Source organism: Meriones unguiculatus, chromosome 4 (assembly GCF_030254825.1).
Source record: "Meriones unguiculatus strain TT.TT164.6M chromosome 4, Bangor_MerUng_6.1, whole genome shotgun sequence".
Lineage (NCBI taxonomy): Eukaryota > Metazoa > Chordata > Mammalia > Rodentia > Muridae > Meriones > Meriones unguiculatus.
The window spans coordinates 8,131,231-8,154,562 of NC_083352.1; the positions used below are offsets into that span (position 1 = coordinate 8,131,231).

At 50.9% G+C, this 23,332-nt stretch overlaps 1 protein-coding gene and 1 long non-coding RNA gene across 2 annotated transcripts in view; one reads left to right on the forward strand and one right to left on the reverse strand.

Moving 5' to 3' along the window:
• Positions 1-96: 96 nt before the first annotated feature.
• LOC132653584 (uncharacterized) lies at positions 97-11,566 on the forward strand. The gene is made up of 2 exons (XR_009591299.1): positions 97-768; positions 4,715-11,566. It is a non-coding gene; the product is annotated as an uncharacterized LOC132653584 (long non-coding RNA).
• A 4,120-nt stretch (positions 11,567-15,686) lies between these two features.
• Adprhl1 (ADP-ribosylhydrolase like 1) overlaps positions 15,687-23,332 on the reverse strand; it is a 34,386-nt gene continuing 26,740 nt past the window's right edge. Inside the window, exon 8 of the mRNA XM_060381406.1 lies at positions 15,687-23,022. Within this exon, the coding sequence (XP_060237389.1) occupies positions 18,885-23,022 (4,138 nt within the window). The 3' untranslated portion in view covers positions 15,687-18,884. The remainder of the gene's footprint in view (positions 23,023-23,332) is intronic.

A 23,332-nucleotide genomic window follows, 5' to 3' on the forward strand; every position in this document is an offset into this window, starting at 1 on the left:
GGACGGGGAGTAGGGGCGGAGCCATCGGGGGGCGGGGCAGGGTGGGTGGACGGGGCGGGGATGGGTGGGGGTGGTATTGAGTATGGGAGGGCCTAGGGGCCGGGGGCCGGGTGCACCTGCCGCAGTCTGGACTAGGAATCTGAAAATCCAGCAAGATGGAAACCTTCGCGGAGGTTGTAAGACCTGGATCTACTTTGCAGTGTTCTAAGTAGCCTTCAAGCCTCAGTACCTGGCAGACTGGATTTCGGACTTCGAGCTCCGAAGCAGAAAAAAAGGAGTCTTTTTCACTTGGCTCCCTTGAGTTTCAAGGCTGAGAACATACTGCTTTGAGGGCCACCATATAGGAGTACGCGCTTCTCCACACCCTGGAACCCGGGGGTTAGACTTGGAACGAATCGTTGCCGCCTCACTGTCTTCTGCCTGTAGAAACCCCAGCCCCCTGCGCCACTGCAGGAACACCGTGCCAGCTTCTTTTGTGGTCCCAATCGCCGTCAGTTTCTCGAGATTTCAGACTTTGGGCATGGATACCAGCTGGCCGCCTTTCTCAGCGAGGTGCCATCGGAAACCTGTGGAGAAACTTTTGAACTGTGGTTGGTCAAGCTGCCGAGGCAGAGCTTAGGGCTTTGGTGCCTCCACCCCTGGGGTCAGCGGTGGCGTGGACCGGACATTGCAGAAACACTTTTCTGCGGTGTTTTGTCGTGAGCCCTTGAAAGCTGCCCACTTTCTAGAACTCTCTTCTGAAGAAGTCCATGAGCTCTGCTGGCCAAGGTAAGAATGACCCTCAGCTGGACTTCGGGAACTAACTTGGGCTAGTTAGAAGCCTCCATGTACCTAACAGGAAGCGTGGGGGCGGGAGGGAGGACAGTTAGAATTTAGCCTGGTCCATTGGGACACTTGTGTTCAGCGCTCGTCACCCATACCCCAGTGTAAACAAAGCTGACCTCCGTGCTGACAGTAGAGGCAGCACTGGGGACCTGTCTCTCCGCTATGTAGGTATATCTATGGCCTTTGTTTCATTTCCTTGCGGTTGTGAGACTACTGGAAGACAGATTAGAGAACCTGGATTTGTTTGGATTTTATCCACTCCTTGATTTGACCAAACTGTAATAAACAAGTTATTTATTTATTTATTTATTTATTTATTTTACTAAGTTTTGGTGACCCCATCTTTTTTTTTTTTTTTTTTTTTACTTATTTTATTCTTTTTTCTTGCTTTTTTAATGTATGTTTGTTTACTGAGACAGGGTCTCACTGTGTATCTCTGGTTGGTCTGAAACTCACTGTGTAGACCAAGCTGGCATTGAACTCCCAGAGATCTGCCTGTGTCCACCTCCACACACACACACACACACACACTCAGAGTGCTGGCATTAAAGATGTGTGCCACCATGTCTGGCCCCATATTTCTTTTAGAATACAGCAAGGAATGAACCTGAGAATCCAGCTAGAGCTACAGACCTGAGCGTCTCTGTTGATTTCTCTGATGAAATCTAGTGCTGGTATGAGCAGAACCCCAAATTCCAGGTTTCACAGTTGCCCTGCTTGCTTGCTGCCTCTGGGAAAAGCTTGCAGAGACCAGCTCAGCCCAGCAGTGAGTGGCTTTTTAACACCGGTGTCCTTTCTCTCGGGATGGACATCCCTGCCAGTGCTCTGGCCTTGACCTTTCCCTAATGGGGGCTCAGACCACAGGCAGCACAGAATTCTTTGCCATACATGACTTTCTCCTTGGTCTGGCCATACATAGCTCTTCCCCAGGTCTCTACCCAGCTGTCTACCAGGGGCCTTCTTCACATTTGCTGCTGCTGCTGCTGCTGCTGCTGCTGCTGCTGCTGCTGCTGCTGCTGCTACTCTTTTTCCTCCTACTCCTCTTCTTCTTTTCTTCCACTTTTTGATTTTGTTGGTTGGCTTTTTGAGACAGGATCTCTCTATGTAGTTCTCTATCCTGGAGCTCACTATGGAAACCAGGCTGGCCTTGAACTCACAGAGTTCCTTCTGCCTCTGCCTCTGTAACCTGTTTTCTCTTTTTTTCTTACTTTAGATGGGTTGTTGCAATCAAAACAAATAAAAGAGAAATTTGCAGGCTCAATTCTGACAGCCCACTTCTTGTCCATTTTCCATGTCCTGCTCCCACCTCTCTCTCCAGCACCAAAAAGCATCTTCAACAGCCCTCTCTCACCCCTCTCTCTATAACTCCTGCCTTCTGTTGATGGAGCTTGGGAATCCCACCTTAGTCCCTTGGATGGTCTTGGAGAAAAGGCTGGCCTGTGGCCCTGATGCAGGCTGGGAAACATCCATGGGCCTCCTGCACTTGAACTTGAGAATAAAGGCATAGTCTCCACTGTGAGAATTTTGTGGCCAGATATGACCATGGGATGGGAAGCTGGCTCTAGGCAGACTCAATTAGATAAGAACAGCTGTCCTGTCCTGCAGGAAGAGTGGGGAGGGTAGATACAAAGCTCCAGCAGAGTAGTGAGCGTGCTCCCCTGGTCTCGGCAAGCACCCACATGGGACGAGGAGACCTAAGGGCCACATGCCCCGAGTAGCCTCTCTGCACCCCTCCCCAAGTGTCTTAACATAGTGACCCACAGTGGTTGTCCATAGCCTCCCCAGTCCCACCCTCTGAGGCAATGAAGCCACTCCAAAGCCTTGGAAAGACACAGTGCAAACCCAGCACGAGGGTCCGAGAGAAGCCTAGCCTTCCTTAAGGAGTTCGGCTTTTCTGAGGTTATTCCCTCAGACTAAATAGGAAATGGAGACAGATCCAAGAAGAGTGGACGGGCATTGGTGTAGAATGAAGATGGGCACAGCTGAGTCCACTGGCATGTCCTCTATACCGGCGATGGAGGTGGCCAGACGGATGGCATCAGCTCCCTGATGCTCCCCACATGCCCTCCCGGTTTTAGTTACTTTTCTGTTGCTGTGATGAGACGCCATCGCCAAGGCAGAAGAGTTTACTGGTGCTTACAATTCTGGAGGGCTCGAGTCCAAGACCATTGTGGTGGGGAGCATATCAGAAGGCAGGCAGGCGGACAGACAGACAAGCAGGCAGAGAGACAAGCAGGCATGGCACTGGAGAAGTAGCTGAGACTTCACATCTCACTCATGAATGGGAGGGAGAGAGCTAACAGAAACCTCAGAGCCCATCAGTGGCAACACACCTCCTCTAACAAGGCCACATCTAATCCTTCCTGAACAGTTCCACCAACCAGGGGACCAAGCATTCAAATACGCGGGCTTCTGGGAGCCATTCTCATTCAAACTACCACACACTCTCACTGGTGGAAGGGGGGTGGGGGGTGGAGAAGAGCTCCTCGGGCTGGTTGAAGCTGGAGATGGTGTGTCTCTCTCACACACCATCCATCACAGAAGTTTCAGAGCAGGCGAGTCTGGGTGGGTTGCCTACATTTTCCTCAGAGAAACTGCAAAGCCAAGTGTCCGAAGCTCTGAGGGGCTGTAGGCATAACTAGAGGCCAGACGACAGGCCTGGATCCCCTTGCACTGAAGCTACAGATGGTGGTGAGCCACCTTGTGGGTTCTGGGAACTGAGCTCAGGTCCTTTGCAATTGCAGCAAGTGCTGGCTTCTGCTGGTTCACCTCTCCTGCCCAACCCTGTCCTTGTGATCTCCCGCTCTGTCTAGTACTGCCCATATACTCACAGATGTGGAGTATTGGGTTGTGCCTGACCTTCCAGCGGCCACACACCCATAAAGAAACTGACTCTCCCTCCTCCAGAAGCCAGCAGCTGGCTCCTCGGCTATGGGTGGAGACATAGAATCCCTTTCTCCCTCCTCAGCTAATTATTTTTAATAGTTCTTGCACTCCATCTACACCCTTTAGCTTGGAAAGTGGACAAATAAAGAACACCCTTGATTTGTGCTATAGGAAACAGCTCCTTGCCTGTGTGCTATAGATGAGCTGCCCATGTGGCCCATGTGACAGGCCAGACATAGGTCCTCCAGCCCCACCCTGTGCCGCCTAAAGCCTACGCAGGTGTCTTTGCTGACATGGCTCTCTGTCCCTCACCTTTACCCGGCACTGAGCAGGGCCCCGCTGGGCCCCTCACCCAGCTGCGCACTCTGCTCTTCTGATTTTGAGTGCCATTCAGAAGGAAACCTCTTTCTGCCCACCTGTGATCTTGCAGCCAGGATGGCCAGAGCTCCCTCCCGTTACTGTTTTCTTACATTTGTGTTTGTCACTCACTGCCCCAGCAACCCACCACCTTCAGCCCTCAGCATTGGTGAGTCTGGCAGGCTCCTTAAAAATTTGACTGAAAAGAAGAACATCAAGTTTGCAAGTGGCTTTTAAAGATGTTCCAACTGAGCCTTGGGTGTTAGGGGCACACACCTTTAATCCTAGTGCTTGGGAGGCAGAGGCAGGGGGATCTCTCCGAGTTTGAGGCCAGCCTGGTCTACAGAGCGAGTTCCAGGACAGCGAAGGCTACACAGAGAAACCCTGTCTCAAAAAGGAAAACAAACAAACTTGTTCCAGCTGGCAGGGGCTGAGCACAGCAGTGGGCATTAGGACAGGCCAGTGGGAGAACATTTGCCTGTGACCCCCAGCACTAGGACGGACAAACACAAAACCCTTCATCTAAATAAAAAGGAGAAGAATTTTATCTAAATATAAAGGAGACCAGTTATAACAGCCCCCTGTGGCTGGAAAATAACCCTCTGGGGAGATGGTCTGAATTTGAAATTTTCCATTCCTCTTCTAGGGACAAACCAGTGGCCTCCACCCCAGCCCCGTGCCCTGGACAGCTTCCTAACACGGAGGTGAGGCAGAACCCCACCTGTCCAGACGCCGGGTCCTTAGGACTGAGGTCACAACACACACTTTTCTCTGCAAAGGGCTCAGGAGATGCATTGCTGCTGTGTCCAGTGAGGGGGCGATGCAAAGCCGTGAATAAGGGGCAAACAGATCAGCACAGAGGGGGTCCCCAGTGACCTCAGAAAATGACCAAATTGTGCATGTCTGTAATCCCAGCACTTACAAGTGAGTTCCAGGCCAGTTTGGTGCACTGGTCTACATACTGAGTTCCAGCCAGGGCTACAGAGTAAGACCCTGTCTCAAAAACATAACAAGTCCCAAATCTCCAGCTCCTGGCAGAACTTGAGGGGCCTCTCCTTAGGAGCCCCCTTTTAGCACTTTACGTGAGGCCTACGTAAGACCCAAGACTACAATCTTTGGGAGTGTCTAGGTGACCATTTCACCTTGACCACAGGGTTCCAGGATGTATGGGCCTAGCTCAGCTACACCTGAGAGGGACTTCAACAGATTGCTTGACTCACAGGAGTGAGAGCCGTGGTGGCAGTGTGGCCAGCCTTGGGTCCCAGGGGGTCACCAGGGATAATTAGCTGGTGACCTTGTCCCTGTGAGATCCTGAATTCTTCAAACATGAGGGCTTGCTCATCTGATCTGCCCCAGGCATGCCCAGAGCCCAGCAGCCCTCCATGAGGCTGTACCCAGGAGTACTTTGAAGAAAGAAAATAGGTTTAGGGTGGTGAATGGATGGGGCTTGGGGAGGAGGGGCAACCCCAGACCTGCTGGAATGGAGCTCCTAAGAGTCATCATAAACCAGGGAACTGGCTCCAGATACAGCTTGTCAGACGGCCTAGGCCTGCCTTTTCAATTTATCGGTGTGGGGTATGTCACTCATACAAAAGAATGGGCTTCGTCCTGACATTTCCATGCGTGTAGAACGTGTGTTATAACCTGGTGATCCAGAGCTGGTCCCAACCCCGGTAGGCAGAGCCTGCTTCCCATCAGCCTCCTGGGGCCAGATTATCCTCGGGCGGGGAGGGTAGGAGGCAAGGGCACACACCATACTTTGAAGACACATTCTGTTTTTACTGTATTCCTGCCTGGGCAAAATAGCCCTGGCAGCATCTTAAAGGCCCCTGAGAGAGATTTGAGATGAAAGTCCCTGAAGCTGCTAATCCCACGGCTTGGGAGGCAGAAGCAGAAGAACTGCAAGTTTGAGGTCAGTCCGGGCAAGACTTAGTTGATGGGTATTCTCCACCTACGAAATGAGCCGGTGGAAGCCAAATTAAAGCATTAAAAGGCAGCGTTATCGGGGGGCAGCTCTTTCAGGTGAATTCACAGGTCCCAAGGAACAGAGGAGTAGGGGAGTGGGGGCAGGGAAGACACCATGCAGACAGGGAGACAGAAAAGGGAGGAAGGAAGAAAGTAAGAGTATGTAAATGAAGAGAGAGAGGAGAAAGAGAGAGAAAGAAAGAACCAAAATGTCTGAATTATATAGTGAAGAGCCTCTGGAGGAGAGGAAGGAAAGGAAGCCCAGCCCCTGGGCTGGAAAGTTCAGCATAAAGGGCCCGGTATGCCAGCCATGCCCTGTAACAGATGGGGACTAAGGGATGCTGGGAGAATCTGGGTCTGCTTTGATATGTTAAATAGGCTTGCCCAGGTCTGAAACTCAACACCTGTCTCAAGAAAAGAAAGAAGAAAGGAAGGAAGGAAGGAAGGAAGGAAGGAAGGAAGGAAGGAAGGAAGGAAGGAAGGAAGGAAGGAAGGGAAAGAAAGAAAGAAAGAAAGAAAGAAAGAAAGAAAGAAAGAAAGAAAGAAAGAGAAAGAGAGAAAGAAAGAAAAGAAAGAAAAAGAAAGAAAGAAAGAAAGAGAAAGAGAGAAAGAAAGAAAGAAAAGAAAAGAGAAAAAGAGAGAAAGAAAGAAAGAAAGAAAGAAAGGAAAGAAAGAAAGAAAGAAAGAAAGAAAGAAAGAAAGAAAGAAAGAAAGAAAGAAAGAAAGAAAAGAAAGAGAAAGGCAGCAGAGTTGTTCTTTCAGACAACTGGGCAAACAATGCCTTGAAAATTCCTTGAGGGAAGAAAGACCTTTCTGGTTCAAAGTACGGGTCTCTGGGGCTCTTCACCTCTGCAGGGCATGGCCAAACAGACCACAGTCCTGTGGCCATTTCTTGTCCAAACCAGAGGAAAAGCATTTGCCCTGGTGGCCCAGTGGAAGCATCATGGTCCAAACACTCTCACCACACATGATGTGATACATCTCCTCCCATGGCTCAGGGTCACTGGAAGATATGTTTCTTAAAGTTGAAAAACACTCTAGTGTGTGTGTGTATGTGTGATTTTGATAGTTCTTCCTTGCACAGGTACTGAGTTTATCCTAATAGAAACCCTAAATGCATTTATCTATGAAACATGTACAGAATAGTCAGTTGTCCAGACATTAAGTTCATTGTGAGACACTTCAAAGGTCCAGAGTAACAGGTGAATGTTAGTTCACCCCGGCCCCATCACTCTAGGATGTATTTCTCTCTCTCTTTAAAGATGGAAGCTTCGTATGAAAGGCAAAAGCAGGAGGATTCGGAGCTGCAAGATAGCCTCAGCTACATAGCGAATATGGACAAAATTTCCCAGAAAGAAGTTTTTTCAAACTGAACTTTCTGCAGGGCTGATAGCTGATTGGTACACTCAGTGGTTGTGTGGAGGTTGGAATGTTGCAAGTTCAGAGCCAAATTATCTCAGGCCGTCTTTAATCCCTCCCGATAGGCCTAGCAGCTTTGTGGCAGAGGTGAGACAGTTGGAAAGTACAGATAGCCAGTTTTCCTTAGGAACATATTCACTCGCTTCTACCAGCCCAAAAGCTGAAAGCATCATCATCATGTGCGGCCTAGAGCAGACTTTTCTCCACTGTGCTGCAGCCTGCTTCTGGATGCTTCCACAAATAAATTTGAAAAATATCTAACCAAGATTTTTTTATGGCATTTATTATTGATTAATTGATGGTTTTATTCTGTTACTAGACAAACTTCATAAAATTGCTTCCACATTGTAACATGGGATTTAGGGTAAACTAAATCCATGTTCCCAAGTAATAGTCATTCATATTTGTTTCTAAAATAAAGAGACAGAGATATAGGGGAGAGAGAGAGTGTTACGTTTTTGATTTGCATGAGTTTGAGGCCAGCCTGGGGTTGAGACATGAGGTCCTGTCTCAAAATAAAATGAAAAACAATAAAAACAGGCTGGCAAGAAGGCTTATAGGGCTCTCACTCTCTCTTATTCTCTCACTCTTCTCTCTCTCTCAGGGCAACCCCTTCCCCTTTCTCTCTCTCTCTCCACCATGTCCTGTTTCCCCCTTCCCTCCATACCCACCTAATAAACGTCTTACATAGAAGAAGAAGAAGAAGAAGAAGAAGAAGAAGAAGAAGAAGAAGAAGAAGAAGAAGAAGAAGAAGAAGGCGGCTTATTGGGCAAATGTGTTTGCATGCAAGCCTCATGACCCGAGTCCCGTCCCCAGAGCCCACGTAAAAGAGGCAGATACAGTGGCTCACACCTGTAGTCCCAGCACCTCTACGCCAAGATGAAAGACGAAGACAGGAGCTCTTGGGCCAGCTTAGCTGGAGTCTCCTAAGTACACCACGTGCCAGAAACAACAAGGAAGGGTGCCTGAAAGTACAAGTGGAGAAAGAATCTTGACGGTCATCCTCGGACCTTCACACTCTGGCACATCCACAGCCACAATCTAACACTCGAGCATACATAAGATGTTAAAATAGATTAGGCATAAAGGATCAAGGTAGCTAGCTTAGGCCTGTACTAGAGATGCTGAGGCAGCAGGATAATGATGTTGAGACCAGCCTGAGCTGGTCTGGTTTAGCTTGGGCCATGTAGTGAGACTTTTTTGGGGGGAGGAGGTTTTCTCTGTGAAGCCTTGGCTGTCCTGGACTTACTTTGTAGACCAGGCTGGCCTTGAACTCACAGAGATCTGCCTGCCTCTGCCTCTCTGAGTGCTGGGATTACAGGGGTGCTCCACCGTGCTTGGCTAAGACTGTTTCAAAGAGAGGAAACATTGAGGGACCAGGGTAAGGGTTTGGCTGCCACCTTCTGGCTGGGAGCAGCCTTGGCAATACATGTTTAGACACAGGGACAGTCTTTGTGAGAACCTTGCTTTCTTGCTCTGCCACTGAACAGTGACTAAACACCTTTGGACACCGTGGCCAGGATGAGGAAATGCTATTTGTGAGCTCCTTAAACACGAAGCCAAACACACTGTAGTATATTCATCAGCTTTGACAGTGCCATAAGGGCTCACTGGGAAAGGCATTATTCCGCTCCCAGGGTAGGGTCTGTGGGTTGACAGAATCCTGGGTGGGGTCAGGCCTCCAGAAAATGCAGACTTGTCAGCCTCACCCTGTTCCTTGAAGAAGTCACCTGCTCCTTCCCGCAGTGAACATCTGTGCTGGATCAAGAGGCTCCTCCCCCAAGGAGAATGCAGCTCTCCCTGCCACGCCTCAGATAGCTTGCCAATAGTGCCTGGAGAGCACTGGCCTCCAGGCCAGCTGCACGCTTTTCCTTCCTTCTCCATTTAGCCTCCATTCAACTGAATATTTTCCACGTGCATAAAAGTTACAGGCATTTTCAATTATACTTATTTGGGTTGGCCAACCTTTCCACCTACTCCTGTCCATCTCCCTGATTTCTTTATTTTTTTACACTTATTTGCATTATTTAGTATGTGTGTTGTGGAGGTCAGAAGCCAGCTCTCTGGAAACAACTCTCTCTTCCAACATTCTTTCTACACTGTGGCTTTCAGGTATCGAATGCAGATAGTCAGACTTGGCTGCAGGCACCTCCACTCAGTGAGCCATCTTGCCTGCCCTTGTTTGGTTTTGCTTTTGAAGGAGGACCTCACCACATAGCTCAGGCTGGCCTTAAGCTTTGGGGATTGTCGTGCTCTAGACTATTGGAGCCTAGGATTGCAAGCGTGCACCCACAGCCAGCCACGCCCTGTGCATTAGTGTCTGGTGCATAGCCTGGGGAACACGTGTGTCATAAGACCCAGTTCAAGCACAGCGGGCAGCTTGGCCATTTGTCTTGGCTCGATAGCAGCGGCCTGGAGTTTTCCTGGCATAGCCTGGAACTGGCGCTGGGAAGCCAGGGGACTAGCACAGATGAGCTGAGTTAATATGGGTCCCTGCTCCTGATGTAGAGTCAGCACAAAGCTCCAAGTGCCCCCAGAGGGATGGCCCGCACTGCAGTGGCGCTACCTTCAGGAGTTCTGAGCACCAGTGTTCGGGGCTGTTTATTTTTAGAAGCTGTTGACATTTATCAACAGCCAGTTCCGCCCCTGCCACTCCTGCCACACCAAAGCCTTACAGCTGTCCCCAAGCATAGAGAAGAGACAGTGTCTACCCCAGCCTCTCACCCCACTGAACCCTGTCTACAATGTCGGGGCTGCACTGTCTTTTATTGGTTTACTTTCCTTTACTTTTTAAACATATTTATTTACTTATTTGTGTGTGTGTGTGTGTGTGTGTGTGTGTGTGTGTGTGTGTGTAAGATGGTGTGTATGTAGGTCTCTGGCCTCCGAGGAGGCCAGAAAAAGGCATCTCTTGTAGCTAGAATTATAGGTGAGGTACTCAGCATGGGTGCTTGGATCTGAATTCCAGTCCTTGTGGTTGAGCAGCAAGTACTCTTTAACCGCGGAGCCTTCTTTTTAGGGCCTACCCTCTTTAAAACGGGCAGGATACATACAACAACATCTGGAGCTTCCTGAGGGTGGGCTCACATAGCTGTGCCTTCATCACCACCATCCCTGTCTTCCCACACTGCAGCTTGGCCTCTTGTCACACTCCGGGCTCCGCTACAGCCAGCTCTGCCACTCACACGGTAGACCCTACTCACTCTCCTTTATGTTTTTTTCATCTTTATCAGGGTGCTCTAAGGGGTAGGGCGCAAGGTGTGATCACAGCTGTTACTTTTGTCTCGGGATTCACAGGCTGCAGGCTGGCTGGTCCTTCTCTTCTGAGTTATTGACCAAGCTCCTGCTGGGGGGTCAGGGTCTGCACAAGAAACCTGCCTCACTTGAGGAGTGTCCCCAAGGGGCTCGGCCTCTCAGAACTCTGAGGGTGCACGGAGAATACTTTGATTTTTCTCCTATGAGGGTCATTGAAAACACAAGCACTCTTGCATCTTTTAAAAGTTTTATTGTATTTGTTTGTTTGTTTTGAGGGGGCACCCAACAAAATGTGTGGAGAGGTCCAGGAGCAACTCTCAAGGTTCGGTTCTCTCCTTCTGAGGAAGCAGAAGCTAAAAAACATCCCTGACAGGCAGACAGATAGGGAAAGGGTCACAGAGCGATAATCAAGATGGAAAACTTCTAGCTTCTTCCTCGACTTCCTGACCTGAGACAAAGCCTCAGGGGAGGGGCAGGGACCTTTCTGACTGACTGGTCAAAGGTTGGTCAGATATGTACAAGGTCTGTCCTAAACGTGTTTACCTAGAGCTGTGGGCCTATCTGCAACTCTTTCTTTGTTTAAGCAGACCAGCCCAATATTGGGAGGGGAACTTTCCCTGTGCTGCCAAAACAGCCCCAAAGCTTGAAAGACCCAGGCTCCGCCCCATGGGATTTGGCTATCAGTCCTCTCTCTGTTTTGCAGGAAGTCTCTCTCTGTGCTTTGCTGTGTATGTGTGTGCGCGTGTATGTGTGTGTGTGTGTGTACGTGTGTGCATGTATATGTGCGTGTGTGTGATATTTGTGTTTGTGATATGAACATGTGTGTATTCTTCACTTGTAATAAATTTTGTTACCTGTTGCTGCCTGGTGTGTCTGAGGTTTTTATTTTTATTTTATAAGTGCTTTGATAAATATAAATGTTCCACAGGCACGAAGTGCCCAAGGATGCCAGAAGAATGCATTGGATCCCCTAGAAATGGAGTTCCAGACAGTTGTGAGCCACCATGTGGGTGCTGGGAACTGACCCCAGGTCCTCTGCAAGAGCAGCAAATGCTCTTAACCACCGAACCATCTCTTAACCACCCTGCCTTTTCAGTGTAGTAGATTCTCACATTCTCCTAGCAGTGTAGAAGTACGATGATTTAGATGATTTATGCACAATAAAATCCACCCCTTTGAAGTTTCAGCTGGCAGGGTTTCTGCAGTGGTTTGCTGTGTGAGCCTCAGAGCAGCGATGTACTTTCCCAATGTCCAGAGCATCTGCCATGACACTCATCCCTCTCTCATGGATGGTGGTCACACGGAGGCCTTTCAGGGGCAGCTGTGAACACTGACCGTCCTGTCCATGGGGTGCTGTGCTTCCTGCAGTCACCAAGGCTATGTCGGGGCCAGGGTTTTGCACACACGTGGAATGCTGGCACTTTTCCTCCCCTCCCCCCCTTCAGCTGCTTTCCTCTCAGCATGGTGGGATTGCCCGAGCCTTTGGTTTCTCTCCCAGTTGAGCAAACTCCATGCAGCCCCTGAGCCTGAGTGAGGCCCCTTGGAGGTGGCCATTTTGCAGCCTCCCTGGGGACCTGCCTGGTCTACCTTTCCATTCCTTTATCCCCGGATCCTGGATTTGCAGTCCTCTGACTACTGGTGTGGTGGGGGTCTTTTTGTGCAGCAGCATTTCTTCTAGCTTATTGCTGTCAGTGGATCCACAGGCCTTCCCTACACACAGGAATGTTTGTCCCATGAGGCAAACACAGCGTCTTTTCTTTTCTGGGCTTGGGGGGGACTGTCTTGGCTTCAAGCACCAACAGGCCGGAGTCCAGGAGGCCTACAATATCACCTAAAGAGCAAAGGCCTGTGATGGTGCCAGTGTTGGTGAGGAGACGCAGGCCAGACTGCCACTGGGAACCTGAGGGGTTCTCCACTGAGGACCCTCCACTCAGGTAGATCTGGGTCTAGACTTTGCTGCCCCAGAAGAGCTCAGGATGAGCCCGAAGCAAAGATGGCTCACTAACCATTTTTCCCCCAGTCAGAACCTCTGGTGGCAGAGATGTCTCATGAGGAGACATCTTGCAAGAGGCTCTGTTTTAGGGGCATCACATGGTGGGCCCGATGTCTACTGTTACTTCCCAGCACACATGGAGGAGCCCCTGGCCCTTGAGGACTGCAGGAAGGGGTCGCCATGACCTAGCTTATCTGGGTGGGGCTGTTCTCCTTATTGCTCTAGCTGCCATGTGGCACCTGGGCACTGGGGTGCTCAGTGGCTGCTGACCACAGAAAGGCCGTGGACAATTACTCTCTGCTGGTCTGCTTCATCTGCGGTGGCTTCACCTGTCCTGTGGTCTTCCACTCAGATCTCAGTGGCACTGAGGTGTCCCGACTGAGAGCAGGAAGAAGTGGCTAAAGGAGAGTGCTTCTCCATCCCCTCAAGGCAAAACAAAGCCACACTATTCACATCTGCTGGCGGGGTGGGTAGGGAACGTGTCCCTCCACAGAGAGGAGAGTAACTTTGGAAGACAACCTCAGGCCAGGGCATGGGAGGCCCAGCACCTGCCAGTAGGCACTGTGCCCAGCACTGCGCTGAGTGCTGAATGCAGTGTCCTATTTAGAGTCCTAGGTCTTGCCCCATCTCCCTAGAAACCCAGGCAGTCGGTGCCCCTCCACAGGGAAAGGGCAGGAGACCCAGACAGCAGCATTGCCATCAGAGGAGGAGTCTGCCTGGCATGGGGGACCTTCAGTGGAAAATAAGGACCACTCACATGCTGTGAATTTGTGTGCCATGCCTCCCCCCTCCCCCCATGCTTCCATTCATCTCGGTTTTATTCTGGTAAAGTCACCAGGCCACGGACACTGGTAGCAGCTGAGTGTTGTCTCTGGTTTTGCACAATTGCAGCTGTGCCTTGGAGCCTGGCCAGCACAGCCATCTGGAGGCTAGCAGTGCCCCCTGGTGGCGCCTGAGAAGCAAGAGTCACTGGGACCTCGGTGCAGCCAGCCACAGCTGGCCCTCACAACATCCCTGTCTCCAGCTCAGAGAGGAGAACCCAGATGTAGAGAGCCCAGGTATTGGGGAAAGCCACAGGAGTAAGCACAGGCAAGGGCTTTCCCAGTCCCTTAGTGTCACTGCGACTGAACCACTGAAATAGCCCTCAGCAGAACTGTGCCAACCCTCTCCGCACAGAGGTGTGATGCTGCCTCTACACTTTCTTAGCAGGAGTCTGCATGTGACTTCCTAATAGGTGACTACACTTTTGGGTGGATTTAGAGATGCCTTTCATGGTGAGTTAATCAGTGGTGGGCTTTTGGATACACTGGGTAAGTTCCTTGCCAGGTAGTGGTGGTGATGCACATACCTTTAATCTTAGCACCTGGGAGGCAGAGTTCTGTTTGAGGCTAGCCTGGTCTACAGAGTGAGTTCCAGGTCACCTACAGAGAAACAGAGAAACCCTATCTCAACACCCCCCCTCCCAAAAAAAAGTTCCTATCAGAAACAGATTTTAATCATAGAGTCAGCTTAATCGTAGCAAATGGCCAGAATTCAGCAGACTAATAAATGAACCTTCTCTGGTGTGGCCAGTGCTTCTTCTAATGTTTAGGAAAGAATGAAGACTTCCAATAAGAGCTTTCAATTAGGGCTGGAGAGCTGGCTCAGGGGTTAGGAGCACTGGCTACTCTTCCAAAGGACCCAAGTTCAGTCCCCAGCATCCACATAGCAGCCTCAACTGTCTGCACTCAGGGAGGCAGAGGCAGTTGGATCTCTGTGAATTCGAGGCCAGCCTGGTCTACAACGTGAGTCCAGAACAGCCAAGGCTACACAGAGAAACCCTGACACGAGAAACAAACAAACAAACAAACAACATATCCTATAGAAAGTTTCCATCGTGGCTCGTGACACAGGCTTTCATCTCTTGCTAGAAGTCCCCAGATCACCCCCAAGCCCTGGCCATGGGTAGGTCCTCCACTCCCTAGGTGCTGTCACGCTCTTAGTGGCACAGGCGAGGGCTCCACTCCTGGGACAGAGTCCCTTCTCTTTTCAGAGTGAAGGTCCTCTGCTTTGTACTTTTTCACGGCCAGAGGCTGACTGGATACTGAGAGTGAGACACTGAGTGGCCTGTACTCCAGGGGCCTGCTGTAGTCTTCTCCTCGCTCCTTTTCTGTCTCCTTGAATGTCCGAGGCTACTTAGAGGTCTCACCACATTGTGTCTCCACTGAAGTAGCAATCCTCCACCTAAGTGTGTTCTTGACACACTTAGAAGAGCCCACCTCTCTCTGCCTAAGGGTTAGCATTGCCCAGGTATTGTTGGAGGATGTTGAATGTTGCTGGTAAACTGCCGACGGTGCATCTTCGTGGCAAGCGCCCTTCCTGATGGTGGGAGGTCCTGCCCTAGTCGACAGCTGTTAGACCTTTCCCTGGTGTCCTGGCTATATTGAGGGAAACGGTGTCAGTTGCAGAGTCAGCTGGGCTTCGCTTAGGCAGCACCAGCTGCTCTGAGCACTCCAAAGAAGGCTGGAGTAAGCCATATGGCAATCACAGACGCTTTCTGCTCAAGTACAACTTCAAGCTCCCAAAGACACAACCACAGCTCCATCTACAACTGTTTCAGCTGTGGTGGACTTAATGCCCTTCTGACCCTCACTGAACTACAGACAGCTCTACAGCCTTTCTACCTACAGCAGAGAAGGAGCCCTGCTTCTGGAGGCCCAGCAGAAGGCCTGTGGCTGGGGCGAACAGGCTTTCATTTGCATAGGACTGCTGTGATTGGTCCCAGTGGAGTTTCCTATTTGCATGAGGGATCATGCTACAAACTGATGGAAATACTGTACTTTCTCTAAGAGGTTTGCTGGAATTGCTACAAATGCCCTTTCTCTGGCTATCTAAGCAGGCTGTCTGGCTTACTTGGGGAGCAGGCTGGGAGATATCTTTCTAAGTTGCCTTCCCTGGTGATGCAACATGAAACTCAATAAAATGCTTTTGTCAAGCGGTCTCTTTTGATTGCTTTTAAGTAGAGGTGACTGAGCTAATAGCAGGAAGAAGCAACAGAAGAGGCAACAGCAAAATGAATGGTGACCAGGCCCAGAACAATGACATTTGCTTGGAAAACTACAGAAGGAATAGGAGCTATGACATCAATAACAGCAGCAGCAACAGCAGCAGCAACACCCGGATCCTGATACAGAGGGCTGGAAGCTTTGATGTTAGTCACTGCTAAGGGCTGAGGGATCACTTGTTAGGGCTATACAAGACACTTGTATAGCTAAGGATTCTCATACCGCAGGACTGCACAAGAGCTGCTAACCTCTTGCACTCTAGGGACAAGGGACCCCGGGCACCCACACAAGAGCTGTGACACTAGAGGGTGCCGCCTGTCCGCTGCTCTCAAGTGCTGAGTTTCTTGTCTGCCCACAATTCCCTGCAGGTAGAGCAAAAGAGCCTCCTTGTCAGATGCATAGAGTCAGTCCTGTCCCCAGAGCAGGCACCTGGGTTCTTTAAACAGACCCAGGGAAGATCCTGGGACGGTGCTGCTGTATTCTTCCTAGACAGGCTGACGGTTTCTCTTCCCACACATGACACCTCCGGATGGAGCCTCCGTCCCTGCTGGCCCAGGGCTGATGTGCCATGCAGTTCTTTATGTCATGCGTAGACCAGGCTCTGCCCCACCGAGCTTTCTTCTCCCTTCACGGTACTTCCTATGTGATGCCTACTTCATCTACACAGCACGTCCAAAGATAAGCAAGACATAAATTGCTATGGTCCATTTTCAGTATATGGTGTGTGCAGAGTTCACCAAAGCATCATGGATAAGCAGGAAACCTGGCTGGTGCCTGCTTGTCTTTTTTTTTTTTTTTTTTTTTTTTTTTTTGCATTTTCTGTATGCTCGCTTCTCTTTCTACAGAGTTTGAAACTTTCACTTTCTCTAGTCTCAGATTTGTTACAGAGTGAAGATCTTGTTTCCCACAGACTACATAAGAGGTTTATGATAAGAAATATCATTTATTTCCTTTTACAAAATTCCAGCTATCCAAAGTTAATACAGATTCAAAGGAAATAATGTAACAAAATATTTTCTCTGACTAATTTATTTTATAGTTTTTAATATATAAAGAAGGATAGAAATAAAACTCAGAAGGTAGCCATGGGTTGGTATATGACTCAGACGGCAGTGACATCTTTGATTAAAAGAGTAAGTGAGGCCATGCAGTGGTGGCATATGCCTTTAATGACCTTACTTGCTCAGCCGTCACAACTTTCAGGCCTGTTTAAAATAGCAGGAAGGGAACTGTCTGTTTTGTTTTTGTTTTTGTTTTGTTTTTTTTTTCTTTCTGTATAACCTTGACTATTCTGGACTCACTTTGTAGACCAGGCTGGCCTCGAACTCGCAGTGATCCACTTGCCTCTGCCTCCCTGAATGTTGGGATTACAGGTGTACACCACCACGCCTGGTGCTTGTTCTTTTTTGTAAAAGTACTTCGTCTTAAAAAATAAAATAAAACCCTTCAGCAAGGCCCTATTACCAATGCTTCTTAAAAGGAAGCCCAATGAGCATGCAGTTTCTATTATCTCCTGTCTGTTATCATGCTTTTTGTCAAACATCATCTCACGTCCTTTGTGGGAGAAGGTATATAAAGAAAGAAAACAAGTGAAATGGTTTTGCACCTGTCTGGTGGCAGATAGTCACACCTGGGCATCTCAAGGAGCCACTGCAGCTCCATGGACACCCCTGATGTGAGCAGATGGTAATAACTTTGAAAAGGCCAATAGGAGGCCTGCGGCCTTTCCTGGGACCACACCTACCACCCTGTCTCATAGTCCCTAGGGGCTGGCCTCATAGAGACTCTGGGTAGGATGGAGAATCACTGCACTCTGCAGCTTAGCTCCATGTACCCCCAATACTGGCTGGGCTTGAAAAACAAACACCCAGGCATCTGTGTCCTCAGTACCCCAGGATATGGGGGATGGCCCCAAGGGTGCACAAAGGACGGCAGTGCCCTGGGTTCAGGAAATCCACATACTCCCTGTAACTTCAGCAAAGGCTCTTGAAAGGGGTGAGGAGCACTGCCTCCTACAAAGGGAGCACGGTGACTGCAGGGAGCTGTGGAGCTGACTCCGGCTGAGCTCAACACACAGGGACCTTGTGCTTCCTGCTTGACCAGGGGCTCATGTTTCTGAGCAACGGTCCATATATCCACCCAGGTATCCCTGCGCTGGGGTGGGACCATCCATAGTCAGCCTCATCAGGGATAGGACAGGACATTTTTGTTATGGATATTTGAGTTAGAAAACAAAAGAAGTCCCAGAGAATAAAGAGCCATCTCCAGAGCAAGGGGAGCATTTCTGGGACTTTCTCAGTTGTGACAAAACCAAACAGCAAGTCTCTAAGTGTCCAGGTTACAGCAGACACACCAAGGGGCTACCGGGAAACTGTAAGCTGTTAATGAAACCATCCTGAGCAGTGTGGCAACGGCTGTCACCTTCCTCATCTGCCTCAGGACAGCAAATGCTCCCGACAGAGATGCAGTCTGCAGCTGGAAACAACTGAATCCTGTGCAGTTTGGCCAGCAGCAGGATGGCAGAGCTGCTTCATGAATCCTACAGAGGATACTGCAGAGTAGGATGTAGGCAGTCAGAGTAACTAATACAGGCACTCTTGGAATTGTGTGCCTCAAATCAGTGTCGGGAAAGCCTCCTGAGGCCCTTTCCTGACGTCTGCGGTGGGGACAAGCCAGTCCGTGACCCCAACCTTCTGCCTGCTGTGATCAGCAAGACTCTAATACCAGCTTAGGAGTGATACATGGCTTAGGCAAGCAACGCACTTCCTATATATGTGAGGTTCAGGTCACAGGTCACAGGCACCAACTTTGGGTAGTAGGCAGGGACATGGTTGGGAAGCTCTGGGGAGCAGAAGGCCAGAGGACACAGAAGGGTCATGACATTCATCTCTCCTCTGCCAAGAAAGGACTGAGTGCTCTGTATCCTCCAAGTCACAATGCTGGTTAGCCTGGGATGGCTAACATTTCCCCCATCTCAAGAGGCCTCACTGGAACGTCCATAAGCACCACCCGAACGCATCCCCAGGATTAGTTCATGTAACATGAGGGAGATGAGAAACACTAATGTCTACATTTTCTCCATACAGGATGCTCAAATTCATGTTCACTTGGAGACAGGAGTGTTGGCTCAACATGAGCTCTCACTTTGGGGGCTCAAAGGTATCACTGGCCCTGAGGACCGTGGGCCTGAAGGACAGATCGAAGGCTTTCTGGTCACTGAAGCTTTGGGCATAATACTTTGCAAAGTGCACCGTCCTGCGATGCCCGTGGTCTGATAGGTCCTTTTCTGCCCTAGGGGCACTTGAAGGTCCATCCTGGGCAAGGGGTTGGAAGTGTGAGCGGCCCCCGGCATTAGATGTGAGCCAAGGAGAGCGGTCTGCTGTCTCCAGGGAGTGGACTGTGGTCCTGCTACCAGCCAGGGCCTGGCTTTCTTGGAGCAGGTGCTGGGCATCTGGACTTTGCTGACTGCCTAAAATGGGGCTCCCTTCAGCTGTGCTGTCAGGTTGTCCCCAGGCCTGAGGGGCTGAGGGGCTGGCCTGTGCCTGACTCTGGGTCCGTTTCTGCATAGCCAGGCCACAAGGCTTCCTAGGGATCCCTGGGGTGGCTAAGTTCTCATCGGCCTGATAGCTGCCCCCTTGACTTGGGCTCTTTTCCTGCCTCCCCAGTGGTCTTGGGAGATGCTCCTGACCCCTGTCCCCATGCTGGCAGGGATTCTCCTCCACTGGCATCCTTTCTTTCACTCCTAGGTCCCGAGAAGCCTGAGGATCTGCGTTGCGCAGTACAGTACCTGACTGCCCAGGCTGGTGTAACCTGGCATGCCCTGTACCAGTTTCCTCTGATCCAACGTGGCCCTGTAGCCTGCCCATGTCCACCTCTGTTGGTAGACTCTCTTTGGCTTCACCCCTCAAGCTTTCTGCCTGGGGGCCAGACCTGTGCCCTGCCTTCTGCGTGGGGACAGGAGGCTCTGGACCATGGGCTTGCTCCACCTGCCTGGTCTCTCTCTTTGCGGCTGGACTTGTAGGATGTGCAGGGGAGTGTGCTGCACCTGAGAAGCGTTGTTCTCTCCCGGGATGCTTTCCATCGAGTGCCTGTGCACCCACAGAGGGTAGCTGCGACTGGTCCAGATGCTCGGCTGGTTTCCTCTGTGGCCCTGGGGATGCTCTGCTCTTGTGTAGAGGGTCTCTTTCCATGGCTGTGCTTCCACTCCCTGTACCTGAGCTGCTTTTCCTCACTGCTGGCTCACTTGAATCGTGTGGTGCGAACTTAGACACCAGGCAAGTATCCGCAGTGCTCCCTGGCAGAGCAGCTGGGGCTGCCGGCATTAGAGGATGGCTCTGCACTGTGTCTTCTGAGGTTCTTCCTTCAGTGGCTCCACTCCCCTGCTTTGAGGACCTGCTTGATACCAAAGAAGGATGGCTGCTGGGTTTTCGTGTTACCTTTTCGTTATAGACACCGACACTGCCTGATGACGGTGTTGTACTGTTTTCAGGCCTTGGCTCACCATCCTGGGCATTACCAGCCTGTGCTGCCCTCTTGTGCTCAGTGTCTTGGGTATTACCCACTTGGGGCGTTATCTTGTATTTAGTGTCCTGGGCACCACCTGGCTGTGATGTCACCTTTAGTGTAGGGGTTTGGGCACCACCTGCCCATGTGGTTGTCTTGTGTCCAGCACCTTGGGTATCACCTATTTGTGACACTGTTGCAGGTTCAGGGTCCTGGGCACCAACTGGCCATAGTGCCATCTGTTTAGTGTCCTGGGTACTATCTTGCTGTGATGTTGTCCTGTGGTCAGCATTCTGGGCACTGCTCGGCCACAGTGGTGTCTTTTGTTTAGGCTCCTGGGAACCACCTAGATGTGCTGTTACGATGGGCTCAACATCCTGGAAAACGTGTGGCTGCCGTGTCATCTTGTGTGCACTTGCCCATGACATTTGTTTCTGTCTAACATCTTGGGTACCGCTTGGCTGTGGTATTTTCCTGGATTCAGCATCCTTGGAATCACCTGTATGTGGCATTATCTGGAGGTCAGTGTCCTGAGCACCATCCGGCCATGCTGTTATCTTGTAATCAGGGTGCCAGGTACCACATGGCTGTGGTACTGGGTGACCAGTGACACCTATGGCTGTCACCCCCCCAGAGGCTTTGACACCCGTCATGGGCTGTTTATCTAATGCCAACTGGCTGATGTTGACCAAATCGTGGCTGATGTCTTCCTGAGCAATGCTTGGTGGTGGAGCTGACTTGCTCAGGAGTCCTTGGCATTCTTCCTGTCCAAACTTCTTGTTCTTGCCTGATGCTATAGAGCTGTCAGGCCTTATGCAGCCCTGGGCCGTCACCAGCCCAGGGGTGGATACCCCTTCCTGGAGGCCAGTGGCAGAGCAGGTGCCCACTGCTGCATAGCTTCTCCCAGCAGTGCCATGGCTAGGTGTGGGTGTTTGGCGTGACTCCGGACATAGATGCCTTTCCCCAGTGGGGTCAGAGATACTCTGTTCTGAAGCGCCACAGCAGCTCCTGAGGTCACATGAGTCCTCGAGGCTGTACTCTTTCTCTATTCCACCAGGAAAGGTCTTGGAAGGACTTGGTATTGGGGACCCCTGTGAGGCATCAGCATCCACATTGGTGCGATCTCCTTGGTCTTCCTGGAGTCCACACTTCGATGCAGGATGGAGACGCATGGGCATCCCACTGGGTGTGCTCCCTATTGTTGGGGCTTGGGGACCCTTCCTGTCCTCATTCACAGTGGACCATGCTGCTTGTTTATCGCCAGCCACATCCTCTCTTCTCATGACTTCAGAACACATGTCTTCAAGACTCGCTGCCCATTGCCGAGGACCAGGAGAGGCTGGCATTTCGTGAACTATGGGAAGCTGCACTGTTATTTGCGGAGGCTTGATGGCAGGCTGTGCTCGCCGCTTAGCCTGGACTGCTAGAGGGGCCAGGAGGGGGATCTGTGTCACTGTCTCCTGTTCCGGCAGGTGCCTCGGGATGGCAAAGAACGGCTCTCTTTCTGAGCCTGGGGGAGTCCTTTCTGCTTCATCCTCAGAGCTGCACACAGTCATGCTGATTTCAGGCGGCCCTTTCATATTATCCTTCACCCCCTGGGTGTCGGCTGCCGCTTCTTGTGTATTTGGCTTTGCTGTTCTGTCCTTTCTGACTGACCCAGTACCTCTTGGGCTGTCCAGTCCAAGTGGGGAGAACACTGGGACATGGCCAGGCAGGGCTTGGTCTTTGGAAGACATGCCAGAGAGACCTGCGTTCAGAGCCGCCTCCTGGGGTGCTGAGGACTTTAGTTGTTCCTTGTGCTCCCCATTCATGGGTGCTTGTGTTTTGTTTCCTCCGGCTCCCAAGTTTTCTGAGTTGGAGGACATGGTGGTTTCACCGAGGGGCCAACGTCGGGACTCGGAGTGACTAAGTTTGGCACAATGGGACAACCAGCTCTGGGGGCCGCAGACAATGGTGGCGATGCTGAGGGCTGGCAGGGGCTCAGCTGTGCAGGCCAGAAATTGGGCGGGGGGAATTCTGGTACAGCTGGTGGCCATGGTGGCCATGTGGAGCACCCGAACTTGTGGCCTGTGCACTTTCTTCTTCTGCAGGCTTTTGCTCTTCCTCCCTTCCCTGTGCAGGGGCAACAGACTAGCCTCTGAGTGCAGGCAGCTGCTCTGTTCAAACCTTTCTCTCAGCTTGGAGAGGATGGAGCTCCGGCCCACAATTCTCGGCAGGAGGCCCCTGGTAGCTCCAGGCCTCTGGGACGGGGGTTTGTCACGTGTTTCTTTCTCCTTAGCTTCCTTCTCTTCTGCAGCCAAGAACTTCTTCAGGATGTTTTTCACAGTGCTCTTCCCACCCACGGGGCTCCACCGGGGCTTCTCGCTGGCTGGGGGCCTCTGGCCGCCACTGCCAGCTCCTTCCTTGGTCTTTTCCAGGAGCTTGTTGATAGCAGCATTTACGAAACTCCGGCCAGGTCCTTGCTTGTCTTTGGAGATCAGCCTCCCCACCTCCCGGGTCTTCTTGAGGTGGGGCTCCCGGCCAGTGCCCATGAACTTAGCCTGTAACAGCTGGAACCGTGTGGGTGACCGGCCCACCTCCTGGAGTCGGGGCGGGCGGCTGGCCCTGTGTGATCTGTCTTCTGCCTTCTGGGGCCCATCTGCACGGTCCAGGACATAAAGCAGGAGGCTGCTGAGAAGGGTGCGGGCTGCCTCGTCGCAGGTCCTGCTGATCTTCTTCTTCAGCATCTGTGCATCGGCGGCCATCTTCTCACAGCACACCTTGCTGCTCTTGGAGCTGAAGGAAAACAAAACCCAAGACCCACACGGTCACATATTTTATTGTCATATTCCTAAGGTTACTTTTATCCTGGTTAGTTTTATGTCAACTTGACACAAGCTAGTGTCATCTGATAGGAGGGAACCTCAGTTGAAAAACCTCCATAAGATGGGCTGCAAGCAGGCAAACCTGTAAGGCATTTTCTTAATTAGCAATTGATGGGGGAGGGCCCAGCCTATTGTGGGTGGGGCCATCCCTGGGCTGGTGGTCCTGAGTTCTATAAGAAAGCAAGTTAAGCAAGCTGAGCAAGCCAGGAAGCAGCACCCCT